The sequence below is a fragment of the Larimichthys crocea genome, chromosome XII (genome assembly GCF_000972845.2).
Source record: "Larimichthys crocea isolate SSNF chromosome XII, L_crocea_2.0, whole genome shotgun sequence".
NCBI classification, from domain to species: domain Eukaryota; kingdom Metazoa; phylum Chordata; class Actinopteri; family Sciaenidae; genus Larimichthys; species Larimichthys crocea.
Window position 1 is genome coordinate 20,456,841 of NC_040022.1, and position 23,904 is coordinate 20,480,744.

Below are 23,904 nucleotides of genomic sequence, written 5' to 3' on the forward strand. Positions count from 1 at the left end.
AACATATAAAAGCCATTTGAATATATACATGTATACATTTGTTGAAAGAATTCAACCTGCAATGGTGATGTATCCAAAATATATTAATTTATGAGTGTTAGGATGCATTTATGTTAAGATGGATGTGACAAAAGTTTTATGTCCTGTGTATATATATACGTTTATATGTCTGGTACAAATAAATAAGATATATTGTTGTTGTTCCTGTAACACTTGGATAAGTAAAGGATCAGGGTCAGAAGGAGACCCTAAATGCTGTTTAGAGTGACGGTAGATGAGGTCCAGAGAAATGTAAAGGATTTCAAGATGTGAAGTGTGCCAAGAGTATATTAAAACTGTATCCTTCTATGTTGAACATTGTCTTTGATCTCTTCAGCGCTGATTAGAGAGACCAACCTATCAGAGAGATGAGAATCAACCTATCTGAATCTAATCCTACCGAAGCCCCAGAATGTAAAAAAAAGCAAAAATATGTGATTTATTGACAAATTTAATCAGTACTGTTTAAATGCCATAAATTATAGTGTCACATTGGTTTAGGTGGATGTCAACATTTAAAAACTTTACTTCTGCAAGGACCTTAAGCCTTATAAAAAAATATAAACATGAACATTTATTTAACTCTTTCTTAACCCAAGTTAACATAAAAAAATCACATGTCCATGTAGTGACCTTGTGAATATCTGTGATCTTTTGAGAGTGTTAAGAACTTCAGGTTTGAGTGGTGACGTGTAAATCATAAAAAGCCAATTGCAGTCAGGTTGCTGCCATCTAGAGGTTTATTTAAGTCCTCATCTATACAATTTTACTACACTGAACACACATAAAAACATTGCTGTGGTCTTGTGAGGTAAAATGAGGTAAAATTATACAAATATAACGTAAAATAAAGACATTTAACTGACATATTAACATCTGTCATTTCACGCATAACAGAATAAACAAATGTTCACACACGCACACACCCACAAACACAGTTCCTTAAGGTAGAATGTTTTCCTACAAATCTATACTTTATACATTTAGCTAAAAAATACAAAATAAAGCCTATTATTTTGTTGCTGCCTCACTGAGAGTTCACCAGCTTTGTTTCACCAAACATAGCAGCTTATTCCTTTTTGTGTATGTGCGAGTGTTTTTATTTCCTGAACAGTTTGAGTGGTTCAGAAAAATGAATGGATGGAGGTATAAAGAGGAGTTGAAGTTACATAAGAATAGAATCTAAAAACCTTTTGATCTGACTGGTCATGCACCTTCAATAATATAAATAGAGTTAAAATAGCTTGCTGACGATGTAGGACTAGCTAAATATTCTAAATGGGTTCAACCCAAAGACTCGTCCATGGATAATTCTATTTGCTTAGCAATCTCTCTTGCAGGTCTTAAGGTTCAATGTTTAAACACTTCATCGTTTCATAAACTAACCCTTGCACCGCCATGTTCACACTCCCGTATCTTCCTCATCTTCTTCCTCCTGCTGGGGCAGAAGCCGGTAGTGTTCATTGCCCAATGGCAGGAAGGCAGTCCTGGGACGAGCCTCGTCTTCCTCAGAAGGCACGAGGTGGTGGGAGTTGGAATCCAGCTGCTCATTGGAGCTGCACTTGGTGTACAACTCACGGTGCAACTCCTGGCAGCGTACCTCCTCAGAGTGAGTGTTAAGGACCCTGCGGTTTTTCAACATGGAATGGATGTAGCCAATAGGCACAGGCAAGCTGGCAAAGACTATGAGCATGACAATCATAGCGAGGGCCCAGCCTGGGTACTCGAGAGTCATTTCAGAGGCCTGAAGAGAGGAAGAAACAGAGCATATGAGACAGAGAAACATGGGCAGGTTCAATACTGACTACACCAAACATTGCTAAGTTTATATTAAATGAAATAGCATCTTTATAGCAGCTTATATAAGGAGATCCATAGATACGAATATGAAAAAGGTTAAGCAAAGTTGGAAATCAAGACTTGACAGAAGAAAATAATCAAAAAAGTACAATAAATATATACTGAGTTGATCACACTGCAACATAGGCTTAAACAGCTTAAAACTAGTCAACAGTTAAAGTAGTTATTGGGTACAGTCACAAGAACAATCAGAACAAATAGGTATATTGGTGTATATGTCACATATATAAAATATAATAAAGGGAATGTAAGAGCCTGCGCACGACACAAAACAGTGGTCCAGTATCTTACTGTGTTTTGATTCCAGGCTGTGTATGTGGGCCCTTTTAGGACCATGCGCAACAAACTGGCAAGCATGAGGCCAACCATTGCCAGTAGACACACATATTTCCAAAGATATTTGTAAATCACTGGAGGGCGCCATTTGAGCATGACTTCAATGTCATCCAGGAAGCTGCAGTAGTGGAAAAATATTTTGTAGTGAAAAGCTGTAGTGGAAAAATATTTTGTAGTGAAAAGCTGTCAGAAATATTAGTTTCTTACCGATCTGTTCCATAAACCCACGCCACACTAATGGTTTCAAAGATAACTACAATGACTAATGGTAGAGTTGCAGAGTAGTCATCAAACATAGCCACAAAATAGTTTCCTGAGCACTGGGTGAACAACAGTCCCAACAAAAACCCCAAAACACAGCTGGACACTGAAAAACAAACAAAAAGCAGACAGTGTTAGAAAATAGCAGTTTCCTCAGCAAACATGAACTACCTGTAATACAGAGCATCATTTGAACTTATGTTGATGTGTGTGCATTACCTGTGAGTAGGGTCCGGTGGCGCCCAAGGAGGCTAAAATTGTCCATGAGAGGTGTGAGGATTCCCTGCATCGTCCCAAACATGGTGCTGAGGCCCAGGTTGAGCAACATTAGGAAAAACAATGTGGACCAGAACGGGCTGGCAGGGAAAAGGGCCATCACCTCAGTGAATGCTATGAATGCCAGACCTGTCCCTTCAACACCCTGCGCTCATGCAAAGGGAAGACAGAAAAGGTAGAGGTCTGAATGAGAAATTAATAAATGTTTTGAAGAATGGAGATTGTAAGTAAGTATTTGGTGGCTCTGTGCACCATAACAGAACGACCGCTCTGCAGTAGGGGGTGAGGAATTTTTTCCTTGTCCCACCAGGGCCTCATAACCAGTGTGCTATATTATTTCATGCTGGACTTATCTTATCCACATTTGTGGGAGGTCAAAAACAACAAATTAGGCCTAATATGCACGGGCGGAGGTACATTCCTGAAAAATATATGACTATTTTTGTAGTATGACATTTTTAAAACAAAATAAGCATTTGTTAGATAATATATTACTTTTAGTACGTCTTCCTCTGTTTCTTTAGTTTCTCCTTTCACTCCTCTATCACAGCTTGCCTCCTCTCTCTCCAAGACATCTACTGGATACAGTTCCCCTATATGTTTTATTCCTTTTGCTAGCTGGATAGTTTACAGTACTGTACCTCACAGATTCCTCAGGGTTTCTGGGAACCACACTCCACCTACTTATTATTGTTATTGAAATCTGATAACCTCTATGATTTTTCCTTTAAGCAAGCAAGTGTCCAGCATGTCATAAAGCAACTTTCTTTTCACTCTTGCAAAAATGCGCTCTTAAAAAGGTAGAATCAAAACAGTTCCTGGTATTTGATGGATAAAACAGCTTCTTGAAATTCATCAGTAAGACAAAAACAGGTTAATCCACATCTTAATGCTACATTACAGGCCTGATTTAATATCAACGTCAACTTCATGTTACTGGATATACTTGGGTTATGTCATGCAAACTGGTGCATCCATTCTTAAACTATCTATGTAATCACCTGCGCCTATTTGTCAGGTCTCTTTCATAATAGAATTTATAAATTTAGTATTTTTTCTTTGAAGTTAATATGATTATATTCGCAAACAGTTTAAACAATAAGCTTCGAATTGCTTGTATTATTATTTTTGAGCTTCTTTTTAATCCCTTTCACTGTTAAATAATTCTCCTGAAAGTACTTTCTATGCTATGACTTTAACCCTTATATAAAGAAAGTTCATTAAAATTATATCTTAAGTTTACCTTATTCATCTCCTCCTCCAAGCTGCAGTCAGTGATGTTAGGGCCCACCATGGAGCTGTAGTGACTGTACCACTCCCTGTATTCAGTTATAGACACAGAGTTTGGATTTGTCGTGTTGATCCAAGGAAAACCAGGATGAAGCAAATCATCGGACGTCATAAGGTTTAGAAGACCAAGATTTCTGGAAGAAGTTATAAAAAAAAAACAATAATTGCATTGGTTAATTATTAAGATTTTTGCACAAGAACATATTAAGAACATTCCACCCTTGGGTCCGCTCACACTATTGTACTTAATCAATCTTTGATAGCTAAAGCATGAAAGCAAGTGTTTTCAATACCTTTTTCAACCTGCTGAGTAACTGATTTCTTACATTTAACAATCCATTGCAGAAGTGCCTGAATTGGATACAATTTTTACTTACATAAAGGGTATGATCTTTGAGAATCTGTCTTAGTATGTTGCAGCTATATAATCTTATTGGCTTATGTGAAAGTAGCAAAAGTATGTGGCTAATAATGGGCTGATGTTATCAGTACCAACATAAGCACACATCCATACTTAGCCACACAGCGTAGTGCTATGCTCTTGGCACGGAAACCCAGCACAACAAAAACCACGAGTGAAGCCAGCACGGACGTCATGAAGTTGATGCAAGAGACCATCAGCGCATCCCTGTGACAGTTGTTGTTGACCGGATTGTAGGAGGAATATGCAATAACAGAGCCATAGCCCAGTCCGAGGGCAAAAAACACTTGTGTCGCAGCCTGCCGCCACACCTGCACATTACCCCAGATTTCCAGCTGAAAAATACAGCAAAATAAAGTCTCATCAAGACTGAATTTTTGTAAGGGCTTGGAACACAACCTCTTATGTTTTTTTATAAAATATAAGGAAAGAAATCTTTAAAAAAGTCAACAAAAAATTATCCAACATAAGATGAAATCTGTGCTTACTTTAGGATAAAACATATAGGTGATTCCATCCATTGCACCATCCAACATCAACCCTCTGATGAGGAAAATAAAGAGCACCACGTAGGGAAAGACTGAGGAAAAGTACATCACCTAAGATTTGGACATGGAAACACAGTATGACTTCTGTGCCAGAATTTTTTAAGGAATGGTTTGATATTTAGGGAAATATGCTTATTTGCTTTCTGACAGAGAGTTAGTTGAAGAGATTGATACCACTTTGATGTCTGTCCATCACATCTGATGTAATGAACAGCTTGTTAGCTTAGCTTAGTATAAAGACTAAAAACAGGGAAAGGGATTTAGCAAGCCTGGCTCTGTCAGGGAACAAATCTGTCTGGCAGCACCTCTTGAGTTCACTAATTAACACATTACATCATGCATATCTGTTTCATACAAATGACAATTTACCATTTTATGGGGGCTATGATCCAAAACATTTCTTGGCTGATCTTTAGAAGTGGCAGTAGAAAGATATTGCTTGTCTCTGCACAGAAACAGGCTATTGTTTTAAATCTTGCTTTATTCCTTTAACAATAAAGCATAAATGCCTGTATGAATGTTTAAAGCGATCTCTGAGGCTGGGGTGGCAAAGAGAAGAGTGATTAACATACCTTTGCAGAAGACTTGATGCCCTTGATCATAGCCAGAGAGACAATTGCCCAAGCAGCCAATAAACAGCCCGTCATGATTGGATTAAACTCCCCGGACTCTTCGATTGAATTTGTGATCTGAAGTGCTTTCCGAAACCAGAAATATGATGTCGGGGAAGAATCCGCACATTCTTTTACTGTTGATTGAGAACAGACAACACTCAAGACCTATAGGAATCTATGTGACATCTTAATTTGATTTACATCATATATGTCAGTACCTGTGTTATTAGTGGCTACATCAATTGGACAATGCTCCCACGGCAGAGGATACTGAAAAGAATTACCCAGGTAGAACAGGCTCCATGCAATGATAACATTGTAGTACAGAGCCACGTAAAAACAGACCTAGAGATGAAGAAAGGGTTCATGAATGATTTACTTGAAAAAAAATGTATCAATATTTACATAGCAAGTCCTTTAGATATAGGATACAGTATGTATACTGTACTGTTAAAAGTCAAAGTCAAAAGGCCTCAAAGTCCTCTGTTTTTGATCCATGTGTAATCCAAAAATATTAAGTTATTATTAAGCTATTGACACTAAGGTGTACTGAATTGTGACATTGAGTGTGTCTAACAGATCAGTGCAGCTTTTTGGAAAAGAAACAAGCTTTAAAAAGAAAAAAAGCATGGGCGTCTAGGCATACAAGTATACGTCTGTGTGCTGCATGTGCACAGAACGTTCTTGTCTACTCTGTGTTTGCCTTGTCACGTCTCTAGAGAAAAGTGTTGCATAACAGCCAGCACTACAGTGCTCACATTACAAGATTGCAACGATGTCATCATCGTCCTTTCTTAAATATACACACAGTGTGAACAGAAATAAAAAGAAAGGTGTTTACAGAAAGGTGATAAAAGACATAGTACATGCTATGGCTTTTTAATGACACAGTAGAGAGAGTCATTATGTATCTTTTCATTCTGGGGCTTGTATAAATATGGACCTATCCTTGAGTCAGCCAGCTTCCAAAATATAGCAGCCTGGCCCGAGATATACGGGCTATGAGTAATCGTTTTGCTGACAAGTGTAAACATCAACCTTTTTCTATTTTACAGAACAGTATCCATAGTTTATGTATGTTGCAGAATACAAAATGGTGAATGAATTTTATTGCTTCTCCGTTTTGGCTTTTATTTGACCCAGCGTTTATAGTACATGGAAGGTTCAATCCCAAACCCAGAAAAAAGTAAATAAATACAGAAGATTTTAATTCTCACCATGCAGCTGGAGTAGCCGATTCCTGCCAGTTTTGGGGAGATGTGCTTCCAAACACCAATGCTGCCCTGGCGAATGCTCTGGCCAGCTGCCAGCTCCATAAAAAACAGTGGAACTCCCACAATCAGTAAAAGAAAAACATACAGCAGCATGAAGGCCCCTGGAAGGACGAAGGGAAGATTTAAAAACAGAAAGGCATGTACATACTTATTTCACTTTGTACATCACTTGATAGTGACCTCTATATGTTTGTTCAGCTGTTAGTCTTTTATTTATTTCCTGTGTTTTCCAGCATAAAAACACCCATATAAAAAGTAAAAGTTGGTAGCTGATAGTTTTGTGGTTTGGACTTGAAATATAAAATTCTTTCTTTAAAGACACTCACCTCCTCCATTTTGGTGGCAAAGGTATGGGAACCTCCACACATTTCCTAAGCCCACACTGAATCCCACCTGGGCTAGCACGTACTGGATCTTGGAGTCCCACGCTGGCCGATCTTCATCAGGTGTCTCAACTCCATCTGGATTGTGCACAGTTGTAAGCTGAGTTTCAGACTGACCCTCACTGAGCCAGGCTCTGTCCTCCTCCCCGTTGCTGTCCAGTGGAGGTTTCTCAATCTTGTCATAAACGAAGAAGAAGAAGAAGAAGAAGAAGTTAAAATTAATGTCTGATACTAATAAACTTTTTTACTCATGGAATATATGTTATATATGAATATATGTATATGTAATAATACAAAATATTTCACCCACAGCTGCAAACCAATCCAATCTCAGGTTGGCAATAATCAGACATTCTGCATGTGTCCACAGGGTTCAAAATGAGTTGAACAAATTTTAGAAGATGACCTAACTGGAGAATTTGCATGAGTTACTGCTGGTACCAGCTGGTGAGAATGGAAAGTTACACAAGGTGTATGACCCGGGAAAGTGCGTAGTTGTCAAGACACATAGCCAGATAAGTCAGGTGATTTCAGAAATATTTATCCACACATGTGTGAGTATATGTGTAAGAGAGAGTGTGATAAAAATATGCATGTGCACACAAATAGAGAGGACGGAAAGTGAGAAGAGCAGTGGCCACTCAGCAGAACTCTGGGTGAAGTAAGGAGAGTCTTGGGTGACATAAGGGTGTGAGTGGGTGGGAGAACCCAATAGGTAGTGTTAGGTTCACATTGGTTCACACTGGGGGTGGTGCTGAGGTGCATGGGTGGACCATATAATATTGTGAACTGATAAAGTTGCTAAAAGAAAGCTATCAGATCTGTGAGTAACCTTGCTGATGTAGTGTTTCCTTTCAAAGCAAAAAAATGCCCTTCAAAACAAGAGAACCTACAAATCATAAAATATAAAGTTTGTCATTTAAACAGGTCTGTATATGCGGATACAGTTCAACTCATATTTACAAGTTTGGATATTTCAGTTCATCCTCACGTTCCTCAACACTATATTAGTTCTTTTTGTAGTTTGTCACACCTCACCCGCAAGTGAAGGAGAATCTATGGGGACCATGAAAATTCAACATGCTTTTCTTTAGTCCTGGGCCTTTTGCAAAGAATTACAAATTTTCTCTTTCCTCCTGTTTTTCTATACATGGCTAACCTTAAATTATCTTCTTGCACCATAGCCCCCTTCCCCCAGCATGCACGCAGGCACGCAGTAGATACAAAGCACACACACACACACAGGTGAAGTTTTGCCTATTGGTCAGTCAGTGTCTATCTCTGGGTGTGGTTAAGAAACAGACAACCCTTCTGTACTCAGTGAACAGTAACCGTAAATGTGCAAAAGCTTGCAGTCAGTGGTCCAACATGCTTAAAACAATTTGAATGTTTTAGAAGTGAATTATACTGTAAATTCATTTGTACAAATATAGTTAGTCTGGATCGCAAAAAGAGGATGTAGAGTAAATAATTCATTCCAAATTGCACACACAGAAAAAGTGGAGTATTGAGCAGAAACAGAAGATAGTTCAGTGTGCATATGAAACCATAAAGTTTGCACTTCTATTACTATTGGATTTTTCTTTTATTAGAACGATTAGATGAATGCCTGAAACACTGTGACACACACCTGTGCCTCAGTTTACAACATCCCAACTCTCCACAAACAGAGGGAATAAACTCCTTTCACACACACAACTTTACATGTCAACATTATGTTTGAAAAGGAGCCAGAGCCTTAAAATGAGTAGCTTAATGCAGTGTTGGTGCACAACCATGGATGGTTTTGCAGAAGTCAGCAACCGCCTTGTGATCATGTTTGTTTGCTGTTGTGTGTGTGTGTCTATATATATATATATATATATATATATACTATATATATCAATATATATATATATCATTATATAGAGAGAGAGAGAGAGACAGAAACGTAGATATGTATATCCTGCTATGAAAGAAATCACAGCTGTGGTACCAAGAAGCTTGCAGAAAGGGAGCATATATCAGCTATAATCCACCAGCGCTTTTATGTTTATCACGACAAAGTTTATTTAGGTATTTAATCAGTCACTTTCTCTACCTGCCTGGTCATGTTCTAGGTCTGGAATTTTATCACACATTTAGTGAAAGGAAAAATGCCAACACCCTGCACAGGTACACACTAACAAATCCACATAGGATATGCTTCTCCCAACACACACACACAACACACAACCCATGGCATTGCATAACCTGAGTAGCTGTCAATCATGAACAGCACACTAATTTTTTCCCCTCAATATAGCTTATTGCCTATATGGGACACCATGGAAAAATACACCAACAGTATGAATTTCTTTACAGAATATTTTCCTACACATTTGCAAAAAAACATTTTGGTTACAGTGCAGGTTGTAGGTTTGCAGATAGTTGCAAATTACAGATGTGTTGGCTCTGTGCTCCATCATATGTGATTTAAAATGAAACAGGCCAAAGTGCTGCCTTTAAGCTTCACTTGGAGGGTGTTTCCATCCACATCAGATCATTGTTTAGGACTTTTATTTATTTTTAACAACTAATGGACTATACAGTATTGTATAGTATATAGTATATACATATTTTATAGTACATAGTCTTCCTGTGCAGACAGTGACAGTTGTTGATTGTTTTAAACTAGATCTGTCACTGAGAACACTGCGCAGCACAGATAGTCCTGTAAACAAATGAACAGAAAACCAGCTGCACAGGCGAGATTATCCAAAGTGAGGCAAACCACAGCCTTAAAGCCCTTTATGACTGCTTGAGTAACGGACAAAGAAGTCTAATCGTTAGCGGTATAATATACAAGGCACGAGAAAAAAAAAAAGTAAAAAATGACAATTAGGCATATGCAAAGGCAAGACGTGAACAACAATAGCAATTAGTCATTAGGGCTTATAAAGTCACTTGAATAAAGTATAGATCAATCATGTGGTGTGGACATACCATGCTGACAGCACGGTCCAACAGAGGAGTAACGTTTCCAGTGGTCCTGGTGTTGGTTTCTCTGCACGTTCCCTTTTCGTCTCTTTCTCACAAGACAACTTTAAAACTCTTCCTTTTGATAACAGTCAGGCTAACAAATATAATTTGATAAGGGGGAAAAGTCTCCACCAGGTAGTTTTAACAACTTGTGGCCACGTTTCTGTGTTGGAACAAACTTCGTCGTCGACAGCCCAAAAAGACGTGAAGGAGAAGCTACTTGAGTGGGAGCCAATGAGAGGACCGAGGGGGCTGAACGGCCCTTCCCCAAAACGTTTAGCTGGGCTGGGCAACATAAGGGTACACACCATGGTATACACTATGAGTGAGAGTGTGTGTGTGTGTCCTGCAGCTTTCACAGAAACACCCACTGACGCAGGGCCGGCCCTAGACTTTTAGTGGCCCTAAACAAGATTTCTGTAAAAAAAAAAACAAACAAACTGGGTGGTCAACAAATCACACACCATTAATAAATGAATGAGCACACTTTCATTTACTTTCTTGGCAAGGGTTGGCAAGTAGTTACACACAGAAACATTATGTGAAAAGTAAATGAAGGATAAAAACAAATTCCTGCTGCATCTTTTTTTTTTTTTTTTTTTTTAAAGATAATTTTTTTGGCCTTTTATGCCTTTAATGCCTTAATAGTACAGCTGAAGATAGAGAGGAAGCAGGGGGCAGAAAGAGGAGGAATGACACGCAGTAAACGTCCGATGCAGGATTCAAGCCGGGGCCAGCTGCAGCAAGGACTGAAGCCTCTACACACGGGACGGACGCTTAACAAGGAAACTCAGAAAATCAACTTAGAAATAGAAGAGATGGAAAGGGTTCTTAAATGAACTTTTTTCTCATCATGTCAGAGGTGCTGTGGTCACACATGTTAACTGAATATTTACTGAAGACTACAAAGACACTTCATCTTCTGACACGTTTGCAGCTTAATGAAGATATTAACCAGAGGTAATGTCTGAATGAGAGAAAACATGATGATGATTTGCACACAGGATAATGTAACATAGATAATATTTCCATGAGGGAAGAGCTTTGAGGCTTCCCTTTGTATTTGGCTTCAGATCTGTCACTCTGTATCTGTACACTACTACTCATATTATAATCCAAGATTTCATCATTGAGGAACACTCAGGCTACATTCATGATTTTATTGAGAATCATTATAAAGTTTCAGGGTGTTCCTGTAACCATAGTAACTCACGCTGCAGTTACTATACTGTAGAGTCTCACGGTCACTGCGTATAAGTTCGCAGTCCCTGAGCTAGTCAGTCAAGTGAAGAGCAACATCATCATAACAATAATAACAAGCCTCTGTGGTGGAGCTAAAATAAGCTAGTAGTAAATTCTCAGCCACCTGTTGGCTGGCTAAAAGTTAAAAGGCCAACTCCCCCTTGTGGAAAAAATGTGCCTAAATGACCTTTAATGCCTTAATGAATTCAGGAATCCACTATTTGTATGAATTAAGGCTTATAGTTGCTATTAAATGGGACAGACAGATATAACAAAATGAAACTGACTGCTTGTGATGCCAGGAAGAAAATGCCATTTCAAACAGGCAATATTTCCACCAAATGCAGTAAGAGCATTTGTACAGTATGTCACTAAAACAGCCTGCTGGGATGCAGATCACAAGTGTCCTTCAACAAGTCAAAGCTTGGAATGAATGCAAGGTTCACAGCAGTACAGTAAATCCTAGGCTAATTGTGGAGATCAACAGAAAAGCTCTTAGGCTGAGATAAGACCTGTTGTTGCTCAATATGCAATTCATATGAATTTAAACATAACTAAGAAATATTCCAGACTGAAATACTTAAGATAGTGAATACAATCCCCATAAATGCTGCATGTACAGTATAGAAATTCATTTTTGTATCACTGCTAATAGTTCAGTGCCTGCAGAATATTTTTCATAGTTTAGTAATTGGGAAATATTTGATGTCTTAAAAACTTTTTTGGAACATGGTGCATTTTGCATGGTGCAACACCTGTTTATAATTTCTCCACTGGTGCAACCGTCAAGTCGAACATGAAGAGAGCTGCTGGGACAGATGGGGTCTGACCTGTAACAACCAGTTGGTGTCATTGTTCACCAAGAGTTCAGTTTCCACCAATGCCGTGTCCCACCTCTACACCAAGGAATGCCTGAGGGGTCATCATCATTACAGTACTGACAGACTCTGAAAGAAAGCTCACTAATCTATGGTATATCTGCTGATTTATTCGACATCTGTCAAACTGTCAGCAGTGTTCTGAAGAAAGCTATTCCGTATCACAAACAAGATATTCAGTGTTTTCCTAATATCCTTTTCCACATCTTATTATATCACACATTTGTCTTCCTGTCATTGTCAACATATTGTTCATGCACAGTCAACATATTTCTAAAGTGCTTAAACAAGTATTAGACTCGTTAGACTTTTTTTCTCTGTTATCATTTATTCAGTTTTTTAAATTTCTGTCAATGCCTTTCTTTTATTCACAACATTTTATTTGACAGATTCTTACTTGGTTAAATGTTAGCCAGTGAGAACATTCAAAGAACAGATAATTACAGTACAAAAAACTATAAGAAAATGGGCTATTTACTAAATTATAGGTAGATGCCTGAAAGAATCAAATCAAGTCGACTTAACTAATACAATTTCTCATTTCTCATCATATTCCTTAATTTGAACATGTAATGACCCCTTTTCATCTATGAGCCTTATCTTGGCCTCGGCTTCGTTATTGTAATCTCAAACAAAACTTGGTGTCTGAATTTGTGGAGGTGGTAAGTTTGAGGAAGACTGCATTACATTGCTTGAATGGCATGTGCTACAGATCACATTGGCCCCTTGGCACAGGCTACAGGCAGTTTGTTGATAGGAATTCCTGTCATAAGAAAGGAGAGGCTCACAAAGATGCAGAGAGAAGAATGGGAGGGAGGAGGTAAGAGAGTGCGTGTGTGTGTGTGTGTGTGTGTGTGTGTGTGTGTGTGTGTGTATCAGAGAATCACAGGCGAGTGAAAGCAACACATTAACTCAGAAAGGGAAGCCTGACTCGTTTTTCTAGTTTGTGCATATCTCAAGAAGGTGGGACGTCCTCGTGTACACAGCTAAGCTCAGTGCACATACAACTCAGCACAAGGATTGGTTTCTGTGACTTGGATTTAAACGCTCAAACCACACTAAAAGGTACAGTGATGTATCTAGATTGTATGTGTTAACTTTGTACCAACAGTGTATGTGCAAATGTGTTTAAGAGTAGGTTAGAAAGGCAGGCACCTGTCATATGACAGACAGCTGCTCTGCGTCAGTGATATGTTGCTCAGAGGAGACTTTTGAAGCAGCGTCACTTCACTCACTCCTGATAGAATATTTCATAATTTATAAACTGCATAAAGGCCTTTGTCTGAAAACTGTTGAAGCTTGAAATATTTTACAGTATTTACTGCTTCACCATTACATTACATTACATTACATTTAGCAGACGCTTTTATCCAAAGCGACTTACAGAGGAGGACATAAGCTGAGAAAGGTGTAAAGGAGCACAGAGTAGTTGTTAGTTTTGTTAGTTTGTTCACCAATATGTTGGAAGAGGAACAAACACAGAAGAAAGGCAGGGAGATGAGGAAAGAGATGAAGTAAAAAGCTGCTTTGTGTTTGGATCGTGCAAACTCGTGAGGAACTGACTTTTGTATTCATTTGATACATTTTCTTTATCAAGTTTTGGTGGTGTTGACAACTGCATACCAAGCAGTGGTTTTTCCTGTCGTGTGCATCTGTCACTTACGTGGAAGTGTGCAGACAGAATACTCGGCATTCTTACAATCAGTTTGTGGAATGTGAGGGTGAATCAAGCTCCCATTCATCGTATTATACAACATTCAGATAAAGTCATGATGAGCTTGTTGGGTAAAATTGATAAAAATCTGTTAAATTACAGATCAATAGATAAATGTATTTATAGAAGGCTAATGCAACATTTCACTGGAAACAAAAGGTGATCTACTGGTAAATATATACTTAAATATAAATAATTGTTATATTAACTAAGCATTATACTTACTTTTACTTTTTACTTTGTCTGCATTTACACACAACAGATGTCTTCACCACCTCAGGTGGTCCCTAGAAGGCATTCAGGTGTCCGAGTCATGATAACTCCAGGAGAGCTGCTTCCTCCTGGAGGTCTGCCCATCTACACAGGCTCTGGCAAAGGTATACTCATCTGCTTGATATATATGGATATATATGCATGATATGAATGTGCTGTTGCCACAAAGACTTACTTTTATTCTCTGTATGTTATTCTGGTACTCCCAACCGACTCCCAATGTTTTTAAGTTTGCTTCAATGTCTTTGTTCTTCCTTCACTCAGAAAATGGGACCAGTGGAAAGACAAATCATACATCTCTATTGGATGCAGAGAGAGAAGTGGTATGTACTTACATAAATAATATACAGTGTGTACGTGTAAGTAACTTTAGTTACTTACACTTACACAATTATGCAGAGTCACGTAAGTAACTTGAGACATGAGAGAAGATAGAAAAGCAGTGATGGTGAGGTGAAGACTGTAATGTTGATCAAAATTAAATATATTTGCATTCTCCAATTCCATTCTCAAGTCCTGAGTTTATGGCAGGGGTTATGTCTTAAAGTTTGAGTTTGAGCTAATCAGTGTGACCAGTAGTTACAACAACAGCCCTACAGTAAATACTAGTGGAGGTTATAATGTTCAGTTTGTTGAGACAATGAGACGTGTTAAGTCGACTCCATGATATTATTTAAGGCTGTAGTTATTTCATACAGTCATACATTTCTGTATACAAATGTACTTGATTTACATGCAGTGCTTTTGCACTGGATTGCATGCATTCTTTAGCATGCTAAATGGCTAAAATATAAAATTCATGTCTTCATCAGGAAATTCTGAACCACTGCTTTGACGATGTAGAGCGATTCATGGCACGCTTACAGCAGACAGCTGAGGCCCAGAGTGTTCTCAACCAAAGAAAGAAGAAGAAGAGAAGCACAAAGAGCAAAAAGAAGGACAACCAAGATGGTGAGAATTCATCTTCCATCCTAAGAACTAACTACTATACTACTATAGTCACATGCATGTAAACACACTATCTTGTCGGAGTCATCAGAAACAATATGTACAGTTGTCAGACAATACGTTTAAAGTATGAAAAATCAGCTGTTGGCAGAAGAGGACAGGCTGAAAATTCTTGCTTATAGCATGGCCAAGAAACATGAACAAAGAAAATACTGAAGCAGTTTCAGCTCATTTCTTATATGATTTACCAGTTCATTTTGTGACAATAAGTGGCCATCTAGTGGTATGTACATGGTAAAAATATTCATATCAGACTGTCATTAACCAGTTTGTATTCTTTTTATTTTTATAAATGAGATGTTATGTGACGATTAGTTGAAAGAACAAAAAGGTTTGGTTCCCAACCTTGATCTTTTTGTTGTGGACTGCCTCATTGTTGGACAGTATAAATTGCAAATAAGTGCGATTGGGAGTTTGAGTTGTTGTGTTATCTGTCTTTGCTCTGTGTTGTCCTGGCAACATAACCAGGGTGTTTCTCAGGAGTCTGGCCAGTGTGTGTTGGCATAGGTGTGACCCTAGATAAGACTAAAGGCAATGAATGTATTACTAATGTAATAGAAGACAAGATTTTTATTAGTCACTAGTGGTTCTGTAGGACTACATTGTGTAACAAGCCAGAACAAGCACTCCACACCCTTACATAGAGTTTCTGCTACTCTTTTCTTTCATTTTAGTTTTCTACAATTCTTTTATTTTAACTTAAAGTGTTAACAAAGTATAACAGTTAAAACAATTATCAAATGTTACTGACAGTGGCATCAATGTATATCAAATTTTAAAAATCAATGCATCTATAATAACAACAGTGATCAAATTATGGTTATGTGTCTGTTTCATATGTATCCTGTTGTAGCTGTGATTGTGCTCTTCTCTGTGCAGACGACTTGTTGACCTTGAAAGCTTACCCTCCATCAGAAGAAGAGTTTGTGGACATCTTCCAGAAAATAAAGTACTGCCTCAGTCTGCTGGTGAGATTAGACGTGTTATAGGTCAAATTTAAACTGAATGAAAATAAACAATGTAAATGACCCTATATGCTGGTTTATTCAGGACCGGCTCAAGTCAGTCATCACACAGCCTGACGCACCAGAGCTGCTGCATCCTGTCTTTGTGCCTCTAGGACTGGTGGGTCATTATAATATTTTATTTGGTAGTTTCTCTGTCTCTCGTTCCCTCTCTATGATACTGACTGTGGCGATGGTCCCTTTTTCAGATTGTGAAAACCACTGGAGGACCAGCGTTAGGTGCGTCTGTAGTCAGTCCTGCAATGACCAGTGGTGCTGTTTCACTACTCAGCAAACATCTGACTGAAGAGGAAAAGGGGCTGTGGACATCATTAGGGCCCAACTGGACTTCACCCTGGTCAGTGTGTTTATACATATCTGTGAGAGTGTGTCATGTTGCTCTAATAAGATCCTTTTTTTCTCTTTTTTAGTTCGCAACTTAGTGTGTCTGTTCCTGCGTACTCACCTGTCTTCCTGGATGGGTGGCAGCCTCAGGCCTATGATTCAAATGGCCAACCTAGAGAAGATCCCATCGAGTCACAGCACAAACAAGATGCTTTCAGGGAAAGTAGGGCAGCACATACTCCACAGGACCAAGCTCGACAGACAGCAGAGGGCCATGGTGAAGGCACTGAAGTGTAAGACAAAAAAAAGACAGCAGAATGATAATAACAGGCAATTTTCATGGCTACAATTAACAGTATATTGGCTAATAAAATCAGTCTGAAGGTTGTTAAGTCTGAGAATACCTTACATGTCTTTTGTTGGGGATAATTACTAATTTACATGTTACATATGTTTAAATGACATTTCTATTTCAGAGAAGGAAATTGGCTTCCACCAGAGGGTGAGAGACTTTACTGCTGCAGTTATGACTTTGTGGCTCGAAACAGCAGTGAGCTCTCTGTGCTACAAGGAGAAACACTAGAGGTAAATGCCCATAATTAGACTATTACATTTATTAAATAATTATTAACCTATTAAACATAGACATTTTCTTGGAATATGTCACAAAACGTGATTGATGTGTGAGTCATCTTTCCTTAGGTAATTGAGTCATCAAAGCGATGGTGGAAGTGTCGGAACCGCTTTGACCAGATAGGATTTGTTCCCCATAATATCCTGGAGCCTTTGTCTGCTTTGAATAACACGGGGAGAGACAGCCCAGTGGTACGCAGAGAGTCAAAGGTACAGTACAAACACAAGACACACTCACATACAGTTTACTGTTTCATACCATCTTCCAGTTTTTATTTACTCTTTCTTGTTCATAACAGAAGGCCCTTTCCCCTCGGGCAAAGTACTTCTCATATGCTCCACCAAGCCCAGATGCAACCAGTCCTATAGCTACAAGCCCGTTGCGACCACAGAGCATGGTTTTACCATCTACAACAATGCAGGGAGAAGACAGTGACCGGGGTAACAAATACGTTCATCCATTTATCATATGAATTAATAACCTCATGTGAGACGAGGAAAATCTGAACGAAATGTAGCATTTGTAGAAAAGGATTACAAACTCATATGGTGCACCTGAGAGCAGGTGCAGTCAGATGTCTTTATAGTCCTGCAAAACACTGGGATGATATTGACAGTAAGTACAGAGATAACAGGCCATAAACGGACCTCACTGACTGTGTGGTGTAAAAATGATTAGACATTTTCTGTCTTCCACAAACATCGCAGTAAATTCAGAACAACCTAGCATGTTGAGCATGAATCTTTAAAAATGAGAAATGTGACACTTTGACTCACATTATTTGGTTTTGTGTGTATTGCACTTGCAGTGCTGATAATGAATGATGAGCTTCTTCAGCGGCTGGCTGAGAAAAGAGGCTCAATCCGTCCTCTGGTGGTTCCCCGCACAGCTGACACTTCTACTCCCCTGAACTACCAATCACCACCTGCTGAGGTGGAGGCCTGGCTCACCACCAAAGGCTTCAGTCAGCAGTGAGTGTGCACCATTGAAGTAAACTTCAGCTCACACTGTTTCTAAAAACTTAATGAATTATGTGGACTTGATATACAGTGAATAAAAATCTAAGTCATCTCCACGGTTTATTGCTTTATACATGGAGCACATGCAGCTTTCAGTGATACGCTCTGAGGTTTTGTTTAGTGTACAATAGCACCCTGTCAAAATCTCCTCCCTGATAATGTTCATGAATTGCTGTAACCTAAGTTGAACTAAAACAGTGAACTAGAGGACATTTAAGGGCACTCTGAAGTGCAACAATAAATGAAAGTGAATCTTAGGAAGAGAAGCTTAGATTTGTTTCAGGTTGAGAAACTGGATTCTTCAGACATACTTATAGCCTGTCCCGGCAATAGGTGAACATTTGACAATGAAAGCTCTCTGAAGGTGAACAGATACCAACACTGATTTTCTTGCTTTCTTCCTTTCTTCTTTCAGGACAGTTCAGAGTCTGGGCATTTTAACAGGAGCGCAGCTTTTTTCCCTGAATAAGGAGGAGCTCCGCACAGTGTCCCCAGACGAAGGTGCAAGAGTTTACAGCCAAATTATGGTGCAGAAGGCCCTTCTCGAGGTTTGTTCACAGTTTTTTTTCTAAATGTATGTGTTTCTGTGTTTGTTTGCGGGGTTATGCTTGGGTCCATGTGTTCTGAGCTAGTTGTTTGCTCAGCCTTGGCTTATGGACAGAGTATCATTTTTACCACAATGTTACTGACCTACACTGACAAGATTATTAAGGTTGTTATATTAATTTACGTTTCATTTGACAAAATGCACTCTTTTAGATCTTATCTCTTATAGATCTCATAGATCTAAAGTTGCAGTGCGTTGACTTGTTAATCACTAAATTACTAAACCAACCAATCACTAAATCTTTTTCGGTCTTGATCGGTATTAAAGGAATTTCATTATGGGTTGTATTTGAACTGAAATGTAGGTGCAAACGTCATTTTGGTATGCTTCTTTTCAAGCTTTGTCTTTTGTCCTCCACAGGACGTGCACAAAGCCACAGAACTAGAGAAAGCGATGGAGAGGCAAAAGCTGAGGATTGACGAGGAATCAGAGCATGATATTGTGTAACCGATCTAACTGGAGATAAATATAATATTGCAGCTGGATTCACAGAGTGATGTTGCAGATTGACTCAAATGCTGTTTTATCTCTTGTGTGCCCCAGATTAATCAACAAAAGCAAGCTGTGTTAAAAGTAAAGCTCACTCATTAATACTAGTTACTATTTTAGATTTTACATTGTAAGACAGAGGAGCTTTAAACTTCAGATTCTCCCCAGAGTTTAAAGTTATTCTGACCGTTTGGTGTTCATTAATATGTTTTACAATTTAAATATTTCTATTTTTATGTTATCTTTCGTTGAGTCAATATCTGAAACATAAACACAAATGCAGTAAAATCAACATAATATAATATACTGATTATTAGTCTGATGTATTAACAACAACAATGGACTGAATCTGATTTTTAGAGCTATAAAAAGTACATTGTGTTATAAATGTTTATGACTCCACAGAACAGTCAGATGTTTGACTGATTTCGAGTTTTTATTGCTTGCACATCAGGCTGTATTAAAACAATGTTGATTGCTACAGTCAGTTGTTTTAGACCAAATACACACAAACTGGTGTTCTAAATATACAATTTCAGTCCTGACTCCTTCTATGATGTTCTATGGAGACTGAAATGCTTTCTGATTCAGTGTTCTTCATTGTGATTGTACAGCATATCATGACGTAATGTACAATACAGAAACATAAGAGATACATTGCTGTCAATATACTGGCTCGAATAAAACATTATGTGTTATTTTTGTATCATATTATTGTATCATGAGTTTACTTATTATAGATCAAGACAAACAATTTTAAAAAATCCTGTGAAGGTTTTACATTACATTTAATAATTGAGTGTAAGATAAGACTTTTGAACTGTATGAAGAATTAAAGAAGCAAGGAGGTAAATCATCATCATACAGAGCTTTGAAGTACAAGACTTCGGTACATTTTCACACTGACAGCACCAACACATTTTACAAATTACATTTAGCAGAGATCAAATGCTCAACAAGTGATCATTAATTTAGGCTCAACTACAAACAACTATTCCCATTTCAGACAGTTTTGTCCATGCCTTGAAATAGTTCACTCTCATATTTAATTTCTTCAGCCTCACAGTGGTTTTAAACAAAGATAAGACAATTAATAAACAATCTCAGTATACAAATTGAACTCAATTAAAATTTCAGTCAAGTAGAATCATTACTTAAAGTATTTGAGGACATTGTTCAAGTAAAGAATTCATAAAAAAAAGGCATTTGTTACATTTGAATATATATATATATATATTCACACACACAGTATTTTACTTATTATTCCTTCACAGTGAGGCCATGTGGGAATATGTTATATAAATTAGATCCCACTTTGTCTTAATTGTTTGGTAAAATGTAATTTGGTTTTGTCATAAAGTAAGTTATAGCTTAATAGCTGTGTAGACTATCGGGACTGCTAGTTTTTTAGATTACAGTTCACTATGATTTGGGGATAAAAGACAGGGTGTCTAAAATACACAGGCACATCAAGTTTTATCCATAAGTCAGAAAGATTTGGCATATTGGGTGATTGTGGGATACACTCATGTTGTACTTGCTTTCTGCCAAAATATAAAATAATATTTCAGCTAGAAATCAAATACTGAGCCACTGACAATGTCTGCATCTATCATTCAAGTCTAATTAATTTAATCCACAATGGTTCCAGAGTGCAGTCCATTGTTTCACAATAACTGTTAAAATACTGTATCTATCAGCTGCAATGCCAGAATGAATACTGATTACTACACACATCTTATAATGACACCAAAGACAAACTCCTACTATGGTAGTTCAATTAAGGAACAGCTAAAAATCTATGTGTGTAGTTGCTACAGTAGCCTGAAGTATTAAAAAACTCTTTGTGATTGTAAGTGCACTTACTGAGGTAAATTATTAAGTAGGAACACTGAATATAACTCATCTTTTTCAGTCACAGTGGTCACACTGTCACAAACCAGATCTCTGAGCAACAGGAGAAGAGGTACTATGACTGATTCTCACTGCGTTCAACTCTGTGTCTTCACAGCTCGCAGGTGATGGTCTGGTCACAGCAGTCCCAGTTCAGAAGGTCCTTTCCCTGAAACCACAGCTGGATCTCCCTCTGTGCCCCATCCACTGAATCACTGGCATGAACCACGTTTCTTTAAATGACCAACACACTTAATTATTTTATGAAGACAAGAAAAATCATGTGCAATAATTTCACAATGTGCCATACTTGGAAAGCGGCAGTATCATATGGTTGTTATTTAGTCCTGAAACTCACAGTACATATAATAATATCAAATAACCTTCAGTTACCTGCTGACATGAAAGCTGAAATCTCCTCTGACTGTGCCTGCCTGGGCTTCAGCTGGGTTAGTATGACCCACCATGGTACGTGTCGCCTGGACTACTTTGTGACCCTCCCACACCTCAACAAAAAATAAAATGACACATATGCACAGACAGAGACGTCTGTCAACTTAAAGCAAAGGAAGAACTAATTTAAGAAATAAGATGAAATAATGGAAAATACAGGCATATCTCACAAGAAGGCAGAAAGAGGAGCCCTCACCATGACAACCACAGGTCCTGAAGTCATGTAATGCACAAGGCTGGGATAAAAAGGCTTAGTCCTCAGTTGACTGTAGTGCTGAGACAGGAGATCCTCAGACACCTTCACAACAGAGACAGACAGTAAAAAAATACACAGAGAACTTGCACATCACACAAACAAATTCATTTCAGACTTCTATACCTGCAACATTTTCAGGCCAACCAGCTTGAAGCCCCGCTGCTCAAATCTCTGAATGATCTGTCCAACAAGACGACGTTGAACTCCATCTGGCTTTATAGCTATAAGAGTCCGTTCCCTTACACTTGGGAGACCTGGAGGAGCAAAACAGAACTTCTATAGATCTAACCCTCACATACTGTCAGGAACTTACAGAAAAGAGGACAATATTAACCCAAAGTCACCTATATGCAGGGAAAACAACAACCACCGCAAACACACACAGGTTTGCAAATCAAATACAGATGAACTACTCTCTGTTGTATGTATTTCGATGGCGAAGAGCTAAAACACCACTTAGGACCTAATGAGTGACTGCATGCGTTCAATTACACACACACGTGACCCATCAGGAGAAGAACTCAATCTACTGGCATTTAATTTTAGGACTCTCTGTGCTAGTAAAGTACAACGACGTACGGGCTGGATATGAGTTAGGTTCTGGGTAAAAAGGTCCTGGTGTCGAACAGTGCCTCGCTCATTACGCACAATACGCACACGTTTTGGCCCAATTACGCACACCACGCGTCACTGTGTCTGTTACCTACACCATCATCACTATCTTCTGTGCCTCTAACCTAGTTCCAGTTCATGACCCCATGCATTTGGCAAGCGAATTTGTTTTAGCCAAACACTGCGTTAAGTTTGGAGCAAACAAAAATTGCGCACGGGAAGTAAAGTCTAATCGATTAGCTAAATCTAAATAAATTTATGCCACCAGAACAGAGAGATGTCTGAGAGAAGTTTATTGGTCAGTTTAACATTTAACAGTGCCATTTAGCCATGCCACGTGATAGATTCTTTAATGAAAAGGAAATAAATCGTACAATGCGAGAATAAGACATTTCTTTGCTGACCAGTTGACATAAATACTTACTTGATGAGCTCCTGTGTCCAGCAGCTCTTTGTCCATGAAGCAGCGCAGTGGGAAACCCAGATACAAGACTTTTAGTGGTCTCTTGATGCCCTGAATAAAACTGTTGAAAGACTCTCTTAAAAATACACCTCGGAAACATGACCATGTTTTGTCTCGTGTTCAGTCAGCCTCTGTCGAGAGAAGTCAACCCTCCTCAATCAAAACTCACGAGTCATCCCCCTGTCTGTCCTCAGTTGTCACTCAAACTAAACCATAGTTAACTCCACTGATGCCAGACGTGTCTGCTGTGTGTATGCAAGAACGTACTCAAACGTCGACCTTGAATTCAGAAATATTTGTACGCCCGTCTGATTCAACCATTGGATTTATGAATAAAAGTTCTATGCATAAAGTTTTCAGCATGTTGTCCCTCTGCAGCAATCTAAACCACTGGACACTACACTTCCTATAATGCAAGGCAGCTGTCTTAATTAAACGCTTCATGCCATGTAAGTGCACAGAGCTCCACAGTTTGGCAAGCAGGCTATTGCAGGGTTATTGTCACCACTTGACATCCACAGAAGACATACAGCACAAGTGGTTTCAGAGCCTTAAGGTACTCTCCAACGACAATAAAGTGATCTTGATGTGTAAAATTTGTGGATTCCATTTAAATTAAAAGAAAAATATGATTTTAGGTTCATTTTCAATGTATTAGAAGTCTGTAACACTTTAATAAATACATATTTGGTTAAAGATGTAACTAAAATAT

General features: G+C 38.4%; 3 protein-coding genes across 4 annotated transcripts; 1 reads left to right on the top strand and 2 right to left on the bottom strand.

Moving 5' to 3' along the window:
- Positions 1-765: 765 nt before the first annotated feature.
- On the bottom strand, positions 766-10,611 carry slc6a16a (solute carrier family 6 member 16a). Its single transcript, XM_010745113.3, has 12 exons — positions 10,267-10,611; positions 7,246-7,477; positions 6,863-7,020; positions 5,864-5,990; positions 5,604-5,779; positions 4,972-5,082; positions 4,577-4,818; positions 4,016-4,196; positions 2,716-2,917; positions 2,443-2,602; positions 2,191-2,353; positions 766-1,783 (listed from the first exon to the last, which is right to left on the bottom strand). The coding sequence occupies exons 1-12, from the start codon at positions 10,267-10,269 to the stop codon at positions 1,442-1,444; spliced, it is 2,097 nt and encodes a 698-aa protein (XP_010743415.2). The 5' UTR covers positions 10,270-10,611; the 3' UTR covers positions 766-1,441.
- Positions 10,612-13,335: 2,724 nt separating this feature from the next.
- eps8l1a (EPS8 signaling adaptor L1a) lies at positions 13,336-20,424 on the top strand. The gene is made up of 14 exons (XM_010745117.3): positions 13,336-13,487; positions 14,399-14,513; positions 14,674-14,732; positions 15,222-15,360; positions 16,297-16,385; positions 16,468-16,542; positions 16,631-16,779; positions 16,853-17,059; positions 17,243-17,351; positions 17,469-17,609; positions 17,699-17,840; positions 18,209-18,371; positions 18,835-18,967; positions 19,387-20,424. The coding sequence occupies exons 2-14, from the start codon at positions 14,399-14,401 to the stop codon at positions 19,471-19,473; spliced, it is 1,608 nt and encodes a 535-aa protein (XP_010743419.3). The 5' UTR covers positions 13,336-13,487; the 3' UTR covers positions 19,474-20,424.
- nme4 (NME/NM23 nucleoside diphosphate kinase 4) lies at positions 19,933-23,414 on the bottom strand. Of its 2 annotated transcripts, none has more exons than XM_010745114.3 (5): positions 23,154-23,414; positions 22,241-22,371; positions 22,058-22,159; positions 21,802-21,914; positions 19,933-21,641 (listed from the first exon to the last, which is right to left on the bottom strand). In XM_010745114.3, exons 1-5 carry the CDS (start codon positions 23,296-23,298, stop codon positions 21,521-21,523), a joined length of 612 nt encoding a protein of 203 aa, XP_010743416.2. In that variant the 5' UTR covers positions 23,299-23,414; the 3' UTR covers positions 19,933-21,520. The 2 variants fall into 2 exon arrangements, with proteins under 2 accessions (XP_010743416.2, XP_027141719.1); XM_027285918.1 differs by lacking the exon at positions 23,154-23,414 and adding an exon at positions 22,462-22,910.
- Positions 23,415-23,904: the final 490 nt, after the last annotated feature.

Coding starts and splice junctions, on each gene's coding strand:
- nme4 (XM_010745114.3), bottom strand. CDS start 23,298: ATGGTCATGTTTCCGAGGTGTATTTTTAAGAGAGTCTTTCAACAGTTT. Junction 22,160..22,240: donor TTGGCCTGAAAATGTTGCAG/GTATAGAAGTCT, acceptor TCTGTTGTGAAG/GTGTCTGAGGATCTCCTGTC. Junction 21,642..21,801: donor TTCAGCTTTCATGTCAGCAG/GTAACTGAAGGT, acceptor GGTCATTTAAAG/AAACGTGGTTCATGCCAGTG.
- slc6a16a (XM_010745113.3), bottom strand. Junction 4,197..4,576: donor GCACTACGCTGTGTGGCTAA/GTATGGATGTGT, acceptor AACTTCTTCCAG/AAATCTTGGTCTTCTAAACC. Junction 1,784..2,190: donor CAGCCTGGAATCAAAACACA/GTAAGATACTGG, acceptor TCCTCTCTTCAG/GCCTCTGAAATGACTCTCGA.
- eps8l1a (XM_010745117.3), top strand. CDS start 14,399: ATGTCTTCACCACCTCAGGTGGTCCCTAGAAGGCATTCAGGTGTCCGA. Junction 16,386..16,467: donor AGTACTGCCTCAGTCTGCTG/GTGAGATTAGAC, acceptor TGGTTTATTCAG/GACCGGCTCAAGTCAGTCAT. Junction 16,543..16,630: donor TCTTTGTGCCTCTAGGACTG/GTGGGTCATTAT, acceptor TCCCTTTTTCAG/ATTGTGAAAACCACTGGAGG.